This window comes from Engystomops pustulosus, chromosome 1, assembly GCF_040894005.1.
Source record: "Engystomops pustulosus chromosome 1, aEngPut4.maternal, whole genome shotgun sequence".
Classification (NCBI taxonomy): Eukaryota; Metazoa; Chordata; class Amphibia; order Anura; family Leptodactylidae; genus Engystomops; species Engystomops pustulosus.
The window spans coordinates 154,485,424-154,496,934 of NC_092411.1; the positions used below are offsets into that span (position 1 = coordinate 154,485,424).

The 11,511-nt window shown below is 40.0% G+C and overlaps 1 protein-coding gene across 1 annotated transcript; it reads right to left on the minus strand.

Annotated features, from left to right (window-relative positions):
- Positions 1-1,270: 1,270 nt before the first annotated feature.
- Positions 1,271-7,849, minus strand: LOC140094453 (gap junction beta-1 protein-like). The gene is made up of 2 exons (XM_072126567.1): positions 7,672-7,849; positions 1,271-2,664 (listed from the first exon to the last, which is right to left on the minus strand). Exon 2 carries the CDS (start codon positions 2,652-2,654, stop codon positions 1,971-1,973), a length of 684 nt encoding a protein of 227 aa, XP_071982668.1. The 5' UTR covers positions 2,655-2,664; positions 7,672-7,849; the 3' UTR covers positions 1,271-1,970.
- Positions 7,850-11,511: the final 3,662 nt, after the last annotated feature.

Genomic DNA, 11,511 nt, shown 5'->3' on the forward strand with positions numbered 1-11,511 from the left:
GGGATTGGGGGGGGGGGCATAAAATATTAACTATAGAATTTGTCTTGTGTTTATACAATTTATACTGGTGGTGTATCTATCTCAGTTATGCAGCACATTGTAACAGGCTGCAGCCTTTTCTAAGATGTGGTCTGGAGATACCATATCTTAGAAAAGAAACTGAAAATGATACTGAAAAAGGACTTAGCACATGAATGCTTTACCTGTTGGTGAAACTGTCATAGTGGATACTCGAGACTACCTTCCATATTTATGGTTTTGTCCCCCCAAGTCAGAAATCATATCTGTTTATGGAGCTCAATTATTGCATTATTTAGCACATAAATTTAGGCATAAAGGAAATCAACCCCTGAATTAGGTATTCCCACGAAAACATGTTTCTTAAATATACTCAGGATAACAAAATAACACTTTCTCTAATTCACCGTCATTCACTGTCAAAAATACAGCATCTCACAGACATAATTCCAACCTGTCTCTATCAGTCCTGGTGTACACAATTTCAGTTGCCCCTGATTTCCGACCCTGTATCTTCTGACTTTAGGGTCAGCAGCCATCTTGCCTGATGCTGTGGAGAGCTGAGCTTCTCTCTCCCTCTGCTCCCTGCAGCAACCCCTCCCCTTGCATTCCAGGATGAGCACACACTGATACACACTGACTTCCTGCCGGCAAACAAAAACAGCAGCAGTGAGAGGAGAATTACAAGCTACAGGCAGATAAGTTCATTATCCGGGGAGGGAGATAGTGTGATAAATCAGAGATGTAGCAGAGCTGACTGTCATTGTGTGTAATATGCATCTCATGGATTTCATCATCTCTGATCTTTGTTATCATGTGTCAAATACTAGTAGAATGTTCATAAGCTAAATAAAAGTATTTCTAAACCCTGATAATCTAACCACATTGTCAGCACACTGTATCGGAGACATAATGTGCTTGTCTGCCCACCCAAACTCTGGGATTTTACACTGATCATCACTGAGTGATAGGTGCTAAAACAGCAATAAAACTGAGTAAAATTTAAAAGTAAGGGGTTAAAAATTATCTTTATTGTGTAAACATCACTAGGGGATTGAAATTTGAGAGATTTCTTTTGTGGGCATACACTTTAAAAAAAAAAAAAAAAACAGCTTAGAATAGTCACCTCCGCTCCCAGCAAATTGATCCTGGTGCTTATCTGTGCTAAGCTTGACATGCTGGGATCACCTTGAAAAGAAACTTATAATTAGCAGCACAGAGCGCGGGGACAGGATGTCTGGAGCTCCGGGTTGGTAATATGCATGCCGTCGTCACCTCCCCCTCCCAGCATGGGAGAGGAAGGTTCTGGGGTGTGCATAATTAGCAGCATGAAGTGCTGGACATCTTGGCCCTGTGCACTGTACTGCTAATTATAAGTTTCTTTTCTGGGTGATCCTGGCGTATTAATACTAGCGAACAAAAGCGCAAAAATCAAGAGGAAGAGGAGTGGAGGTGAATATTCTTTTTTAGGTGGTTGATTTCTTTTAAATGAAGACTGGTGATTATAAATTTTTATATAAAGAAAATTTTGCAGATCCCTTTGAATACACCCATTAAATTTTTTTTCTAACAGCTAACATAGGGAAGAAGTATTTACTGAATACGGGTGACATTTCAGCCACCAAGGACAATTAATCCATATGTGATCCTACTGTTAAACTATAACTTTTAATGAACACATTTGAGAACTTATACCATTATGATTTGCCCAGTTGAAATTATTCACAGAAGTGCAAAAAGAATACAACATCCAAGTGGCATGTACATGGGAAATTGTCATGAAGAGGAAGTTGATGTGGACTTTGGTCCATAATCTTCATTAATCTCCTCTCACACCCTGTTACTGGAAGGACAATGAGAAGTGGAATGCTTTGTAAATTGAAGATAGCAACATTCACAAGCTGTTCAATCCAGTTATTGATTCAGCAATAAATCTGAAGTCACAGAACCTTCTAGGAGCGCTGCTTTTTATGTGGCACCTGAGAACATGAAGGATTGTTTATATGTTTCATGAATAGTAAACTGGTTGTTAATTCCCATAGGCAGATAGTGGCGCTGCTGGCTGATGCTGCACATAGACACAAGCTAAAGACAGTCTTTACAGTAGATTTCATGTCTGAACAGACCACATATTTTTCACAAAGTGTGGAGTGGCAATTAATTGTCTTGCGCTGTCCAAAGCCTTCCACCACTTTATAGTATGTGAAGATGAAAAGGACCTCAATAACTATCCTGCTGATCATCCCAAAAACATGGATGTGAAACTGGACTTTCTTTCTCCTAAGTTGGGCCTGTAACCATCCTTCTCTTACATGAAAGGAAGAACGGGCAAAGCAGGCCACACATAGTGAATGTGTAAAAAGAGCCACCATCTGTAATGCGAAAAGGTTGAAGGATGAGATGGGTGAGAATTCATCAAAGCAACTTGGCACACATAGTATTCGTGTAGAGTTACAAACAAAATCTTTCTCTTCATCATACCATACTGTTTTACATCCAAGTAGCAGAATTCCAAAGCGAAGGAAGAAAAGTACTGATAAAATTGCCCTACTTAATTTCGAAGCATTCAAGGACACTCCACTTAAGAGGCAAGTAGCAATTTCTACCTCCTGGAAAGCCTCAGGGGCAAGGGCCATTGTAAACAACCTGTAGGAGACAGAGAAGTTAGAAGTTGCAGCCAGCACCAAACACAATACTATAAACTATCTGTTTTAGAAGTAGCATGCAGTTGTTAAGGATTTTTATATAGGGCTCAAACAGCCCTTCTACAATTGTAAGGTGATTGCCAAATTTATAGATCTCTGTTCCCAACGTTGGGATACAGGCACAGAGAATGACAACATACACAGTCAGATTAGGGTTAATACATAGGGGGAAATTTATGAGTGCTTCTACGCCAATAATGGCAAATTACTAACACTGCATGTTTAATATGCATAATAGTTAAGATGTTCTTGTAATGGCATAAAATTAAAGGGAAACTGTCACCAGATGGCTATTTTTAGCTGGGGACAGGTTTCTACAGTCACAGTAGAGTATTTTGCACACGTTTTTAAAAATCTCTGCATTATATGCTTCCATAGGCATATCAAACTTTACCTGGCTCCCTTCCAGAATATTCAGCTGAGTACTAGGGGGGGGGGGGGGTTGAGGGAGGCATTTTAAATTCCAATATGCTCCTTTGCATATTGCCTTCTACCTGTTACGGTTGGTGGTCCCATGGGTGTCCCATGTCTCCTGTGTGCCCCCATCCCCGGGCACATCAACTTATCCGTCCTCGCTCCTGCTTCCACGTCCCTGTGTCCCAGGGCGCATGTGCGCCAGCCGCACAAGATTTAGGTGGCCAGCACATCGTTAATTGGCATTGGCCTTACCCAGAATTCTATTTAACCCAGCCTCTCCCCACACACCCTGCCGGATCTTTTTGCCTTTTAGCCTTAGAGAAAGCTTGTTCCTGATGCCCTGTGCGATAATTCTGATTTCCAGTTGTGACCTCGATTCCGTTCCTGACCTCACTTCTGTGCTGCCCGACCTGAACTTCTGCTACGTTCCCGACACTGCCTGTTCCCCACCACGTATCTGCATCAAGATTCTGTACTTCGCCTTGGTCGCCACCGCGGACAAAGTCGCACCTGTGGTACCATGCTGCAGCATTAAGTCCTCTCCCCCTGGCATATGCATTGAGCAGCGCAGAGTTTGTGTACCGCGGATGCCTCACTCTTTAGCTTCCCTCACTAGATTGGTTATCGCGTGTTTCCGCTGAGTCTCTGAAGGAACTAGGCACCTGTATGCATAAAATTTAATTTCTTCCTCATGTACAAGAAGTAAATTACACTACAGGGCAATATGGCTGGCATATTCGTGGGGTAGGGTAAGTTGAAACTGAGGGGTACTGAGTTAATGAAATTAATGAATTCATGAAATGAGCAACAAGCGACGCTGATAGGAGGCAATATAGAAAGGATCAGACGCATGTTGGCATGTGAAATGCCCTTCCCCCGCCCTCAGCTGAAAATTCTGACAGGGAGTCAGGTAAAGTTTGATATAGTTTATTCAAAAACATGTGTGCAATTTACTGTACTGTGTCTGTGGCAACCTGTCCCTAACTAATAATAGTGGTGACCCGTTCCTGACATGTGCCGTACTATTACGGCACAGCGATGAGTTGGGTGTATGGAGACTGCTCATGGGCAGAGCCCTCTCCATACAGGGTGGGTGTATTAACCTACAGTTAACAACCAATCGTTGTGCTGGCAACGATAAAAGGTGTTAACCCTTTTCAGGGGCTGCCATCTTGCTGTAACGTCATTGGGGAGCAAAGATCCCTAATGATGACAGCTTCGGGTCTAAGTAAGACCTGAGGACTTATCATTTTAGAAGATATGTTACACTGTGCCGATGGTTAAAGTACCTAAGGGGTCTGAAAAATAGTACGAAAAAATAAAACCTAAAAGTTCAAATCACTTCCCTTTCCCTAGAAATGATAAAGATAAACAGTAAAAATCATAAATATGTTAGGTATTACCGGATGCCAAAAGTCATGATCTATCAATATATGAAAACAGTTATTCCTGACGGTGAACCTCGTAACAGAAAATAGCAACCAAATGTCCAACATGCCCCTTTCTTGTAGTGTTGCAATTCATAAAAATAGAAATAAAAGGTCCTACAGTTCCACAAATGGTATCAATGTAGACGGATCATCACATCCTGTAAACAGTGACACCTTACACAGCTCCATACACCAAAGTTTGAAAAAGTTATTAGCATCAGAATATGATGAAATTAAGAATTTTTTTCTTGTACAAAAGGTTTTAATTTACTAAAATCTATTAAAACACAATAAAACCTATATGAATTTGGTATCCCCATTTTTTTATTCCAACCCAAGGAATAAAGGGGAGTTGTCATTTGGAACAAAAAGTGAAAGGTGTAAATACAGAGCTCACAAGAAAATGTAGCAAACGTTGTTTTTCGCCAATTTCAACACATTTGGAATTTTTTCCCCTCTTCCCAATACACTTTATGGATTATTGAATACAGTAACCAGAAAGTACAATTTGTTAAACAGAAAACAAGCATTCATATAGCTCTGTACAAATTTATGGATTTTTGAAGGTGGGATGCAAAAAACAGAAAAAAAAAAAGAAACCTATTGCAGCTCATTTTCATATTTGTATTTCCATTTTTAGCTTTCCACCTTCAAAAATCCATAACTTTTTTATTTTTCTGTGTACAGAGCTGTATGAGGGCTTGTTTTCCGCATAACAAATTTTACTTCCTAGTGACAGTATTTCATATTCAATGGCAAATACTGGTAAGTGAAAATAAAATTCCAAATGTGGTGGAATTGACAAAAAACCACATTTGCACAATTTTCTTGTGCACCGCTTTTATATTTTGATACAGGACTTTTGGGATGGAGCTTATGAAGCTGTATAGGTTGTTACTTTCTACAGGATACATGATGACGTCTCAATTGATACCATCTGTGGGACTGTGGCACAGTTTTATTTTTATGAGTTGCAAAATGAAAAGCAAGGGGCGTTTTGGACATTTGTGTGCTATTTTTCAGTATGAGGTTCATGTTTATATATGTTTATTGGTATATCAGTTTTAGGGAAGGGGGAGGGATTTGAGCTTTCAGTTTTTTGTAATTTTAGTTAATTTTTTTTTTTTAAATTACAAATTTTTATTTTTTTCTGTCTTCAGTTAGCCCTCTTCAGCCATTTTTGAGTTTCTTTGTGTAAACTTAAACATATTTATGCAGATCCCATTAAGTTAGGAAATAACTATATAGAATTAGTCTGAATATTCTATGGAGACCACATCACTCACATGAGGCCTGTGTGTAGCAGCATAGAATACTGGACAACTCTAATAAACGGGTAGGTCCAAGGCAAGAGAAATTTTGCTTACATCTTTTATCATACAATTACAGCTCCCATTCCTACTCTTCCGGGTCTCTTGCCAACATCTGTATTCTGACATCCATAGATGAGACACTGACACAAATATGTGACAGCACTAAGGACACCACTGAAGCCAGTAAATGATCGCAATGGTGCCTTAAGTGGTGTTGACAGGTTACTTCTACAGACGGGGGCTGGAATCGAGGTGACATAGTTGTTTCAGGGTGTAATCTCTGGAAGCCTGAATACAAAGGGGGTCATTTACTTACCCGGTCCTGTCACGATCCAGCGGCACATTCTCTGACGAGGATTCGGGTCTTCCAGCGATTCACTAAGGGCGTGCGCCCGATGTCCACCAGATGTCGCTGCTGCGCCGAGGTCCGCTGGAGTTCACCAACCTATTCCCTATGCATGTGAGTGATTGTTTTTGCGATACTGATTATATTCCAGCTTTATTCCAATGAATTGTCTTGTGTTGTAATGAAAAGGTGATTTTCTGGATAAGAAAACTGAGTAAATTTATGATCTCAGCCCCATCCACATGATGCTGAAAATATCCATGAACACCAAAAAATATTGTGCTGATAGAGTAGGGGCCAAACACTACCCACGGCAACCACTGAGAGCACACCAAAAACCTGAAAAAATGCAGATTGAATACAGTAATAAAATGGAATACTTTATTGAAACACAATATAATTTACACAAAGAAAGGACAATAATGAATGGACCACAATGGACTTAAAAAGGCGTGTATACAGAGTGACAGCCTGTAAGTAGGAAGTAGGTGAACAGTCAATTAGAGAGTGAAATCACTCAGAAATAATAAATAAATGCATAGCAGCAATGAATCAATGAGGGGGACCCAATAGGGACACCAACACAGCACCACATCAGAGACTGGAAATGCTATACCAATGAGCAGGACTACACGCAATGTGTTTCGCTATCGCTTCATCAAGGGGAGTGTCTAGAGTGAGAAGCGTCCGCTTCTTAAACTGCCACGGACCAATGAAAATGGACCTACCATACTTGTCAGCTGGTGCCCTGGACGTTACAGGCAACTTACAGGCTGTCACTCTGTATACACACATTTTTAAGTCCATTGTGGTCCATTCATTATTGTCCTTTCTTTGTGTAAATTATATTGTGTTTCAATAAAGTATTCCATTTTATTACTGTATTCAATCTGCAATTTTTCAAGAAAATATCCATGGACAAAAGCACTTTTTTCCCCCTAAAGGACAACCAAAACAGTCCTGGTCAGAAACATTTAAAATATTAAATGCTTGGTTATTCTATACAGTTTATTTATACTATGCATTACATGCAAAAACTTGTCTGAAGTGGGGCCATCAAATCCAGTTATTGATTTTGATTGCTGTATTGTACAAGTCTGCAGTTTGTATTGTCTTTGTGTTTGTTCAATACAAATGATCTGTTTAAAAAAAATGAAATGCTTGTCCAATTCAAATAATTGTAGTTTATTAGTATGTTATATTTGTATCTTATATTTATATATGATCTTACTTTTTATGTTTAATCATTTTTTACGCTTTCAGTTAAAGTTCAAAGAAATAAGAATAACATTTATCATTAATGTTTTTATGATTTCAGTGTTAACTAGCAGATATCTGCTTAAACATTGTTTTAAACACAATTAAATTTCAAGATAAACACCTCTATAGGTTTAATATAAGTTAAACCTGTACTACTAATGCCCACATTGCAACCAGCTTACCTTTATTCAATGTCAGACTTTTCACCTGTAGTATTATTGGCAATACCCTCACTGTCTATTCCCTTTTGTTGAAGTTTTCTTCTTGGATATCTATTCCAGCATTATTGTCTCGGAGTACAGGTTACAGTTCTGTCTCCTGTCTATGAGGTTCAGTTCTTCTATGCCCTCTGTTAGTTGCTCACAGTTTCTATGACACTGTTCTTCCTCATTTGTGTTCTGAGCTTTTTGTTTATCCACAAACAGAGGCAGCACTTGGGAGGGGTCCAGGTGCTTTATAGATAGGTCAAGAAAGGAGGGGAATGTACTATACATGAAAGCTAACATATGCTACTAACCAGATAACCATATAATCAGAGCCAGATGCAAGATGGAGAGATACGCCTCTAGTTGTCAGGTATGATAAGAACTGAAGTCCAAAGAGATTTGTGTTAATTGGATTTGTTGCATATACTATTCTATGACTACAATACACAAAATTATCAGTAGAGCACACAGTAGACAGGTGAACCAAGGGTAAAAATCTAATAGGAATGGGGTTTACCACCCTGGATGGGAGCAATTGGTGCTCATATCCCTCTCTATCCTCTTTCTATGACTTATGGTCAGGCGCCTGAATCCTTCTGGAGAAGAGATTAATATACAGCACTTCCCGCCCACCAAATAGCAATAGAGATTAAAGGTCCAGTCAGGATTGAACCCCTCACTGATAGTAACCACATGTTTTGCAGCTACTGATGGTCCTTAACAGGTCCTTCTAATTTCTGATTTTTTTCTGTAAAAATGCCTCTAATGTTCCATAAGTTAAGTATTTCTACATAGATTGTGGACCTGCTTTTAGCTGGATTACAACTCATTTGTTTGGGGTTACTGAATCTCACATTACATTACAAAAGACTGCTTGTACAAAACAACCTACGACTGTTGCTAAACAGCAAGAAACATTGAAAAAAGTGTGTGTTTTGTATATTTCACGTAGGTTTTCACAACAGTTCCCTGCATGTTTCCTATACACAATGATAGATAGTCAATGCATCAAAGGTTTAATAAAGTTACACTATAAAGTTCACTGTTCCATCTGCTATGATAGGAGAAAGGTACAGAGAGCACCGTTGTTGACTGGTGAAACATAAGATATAATAATAATAATAATTCTTTATTTATATAGCGCACACAGATTACGCAGCGCTGCACAAAGCATGTCAAATTGGTCCCTGTCCCCATGGGGCTCACAATCTAAACAACCTACCAGTATGTTTTGAAGTGTGGGAGGAAACCGGAGTACCCGGAGGAAACCCACGCAAACACGGAGAGAACATACAAACTCTTTGCAGATGTTGACCTGGGTGGGATTTGAACCCAGGACCCCAGTGCTGCAAGGCAGATGTGCTACTCACTCAGCCACCGTGCCGCCCCTCAGCCACCGCGCCGCCACAATATAAAATACTACAGTATAACAATCAAAAGAAGAGAAGGTCGGACTCAACGTAGGAAAATCTTCACTTTTATTAGCAGAGCGAGTACATAAACATGTGGTCGGATGCCAAACACATCATAGAGATGGACTACTTTGCGTTTGTCTCTGTGGTATCTGCTCAATTCATCTTGGGGAGCAATGAGGGGTCCGACGAAGGCACCTTGGATTCTCCATTCTCCGGATCTGTGGGGTCTCATCACTGAGGAGTGAAACTGTTTGGTGGGAAAACTTCTTTAAATACATGTGCAAGCAGTTTGAACATGAAAGATTGAGCAAAGTCCGACAGAAAACTGGAGCAAGGTCCTAAGTAAATGTGCCCCTATAAGTTTAAAAGAATGGTACTGAAATAGAAATAGAGTAAAAACTGTACAAAATCATTACACATAGCATCATGCCTACTGACCAGAATATCCAAGGTAATTCTGAAGGTGCAGTATATGTTTATTTTTACAGCTAAGTTAGTATAAGCATACAATTGTAGGCAACCTTTTTAGAGACATTGACCTAGGTGTAAAAAAAACAGCTGGTATAAACTTTGAATAGTTACAATTGATTCCACAAATCTTGCATTAAAATCCTCCTGACCAAAAATTAAAAATCTTGCAAAAGATTTATGTTTAGTATGTTACAGGGTTATTTGATTTTAGGAAAGGATATCTGTGTAATATGGTTCTTAATGGAAACTTGATAAACCATGGATTTATAGGAACAATTCAACCTATCACCATGCAGGTTTATATGAAAGTTGCATTTATAAATCTTTCTAAACAAAGTACTTCCTATTCTAATAAATCACATGAAAATTAGCTACCACTATTCATTGTTTGCTGTGGACTCTTTTATGAGGGGTAGGCGAGGGTAGGCAATCGCCTAAGATGTTACCCTTGCCTTCTAAGATGCACACAGCACTGATCCCTGGATGCAAGCAGAGATGTTATCATAGAGAGGAGTGGATGCGTGCTGCGTCCTGGGGGCATATATGGGGACTAAATATATACTGGGGGCATGTGTGGGGACTATATATTTACTGGGGGCATGTGTGGGTGACTAAATATATGCTGGGACATATGTGGGGGACTAAATATATACTGGGGCATGTGTGGGTAACTAATTATATACTTGGGACATGTGTGGGTGACTATATACTGGGGGCATGTGTGGGGGACTAAATATATACAGGGGGTATGTTTGGAGACTGCATATATACTGGGGCATGTATGGGGACTAAATATATAGTGGGGCATGTGTGGGGACTCAATATATACTGGGGGGAATGTGTGGGTGACTAATCATATACTGGGGGCATGTGTGGGGGACTAAATATATACTGGGAGCATGTGTGCGGGACTAAATATATACTGGGGCATGTGTTGGGGACTGTATATATACTAGGGGCAAGTGTGGGGGACTGCATATATACTGGGTTATGTGTGGGGATTGCATATATAATGGGGCATGTATAGGGCCTAAATATATAGTGGGGCATGTGTGGGGACTACATATTTAGAGGGGGTATTTGTGGGGACTAAAGATATACTGGGGCTTGTGTGGGGGCTAAATATATACTGAAGGCATGTGTGGGTGACTAATTATATACTGGGGTGTGTATGGGGGCTTAATATATACTGGGGGCATGTGTGGGTGACTAATTATATACTGGGGGTGTGTGGGGACTACATAGATACTGGGGGGGGGGGCTTGTGTGGGGACTACATAGATACTGGGGGACCGTGTGGGACTACATACATACTAGGGGCATCCTATTCTTTAAGGATTTTTAAATTGGGGGGCATTTATTGTTTTACTCAAGATCAGCCCTTATTCTGAAGTATATTTGCTATAATTTTTCATAGGAGAAGGGGAGGGGGTGCAATTTTGCTCGCCTGGGGCGCCAAAATGCCTTGTCTCAGTCCTGGTTCAGTTCCATTGGTGAATTGCATCTGTGAAAATTGGATCCATTGAGAAATGGAATGTGTCTATTTTTTTGACAGCTCTCAAATCACACCCCCTGGAAAGATGATTGTTTGAATAAAGCTTTAGGCTAGAGTCACAGGACTGTGTTTGATCTGTGAATCCTAGTCAATGCACTGGCTAGATTTCAAAATATGTGGCATTGTATGCTCAGTAGTATATATGATAGCATTCTGTCCCAGGAAATGCCCTGAGAATGTAACAAAAAATCCTCACGTCACCACGGCTGTGGAACCAAATTTGGTAAACAAAGCAGCTTCTGCTATAAAGTTTAAAAAGTGTTAAAACCGCGATACCACGGTTTTAACACTAACGAAACTAAGCACCGGCACCAGCTCACCCTGAGCTGGTGCTCGGTGTTTACGGCTTACACCTACCATTTGAAATGGTAGGTT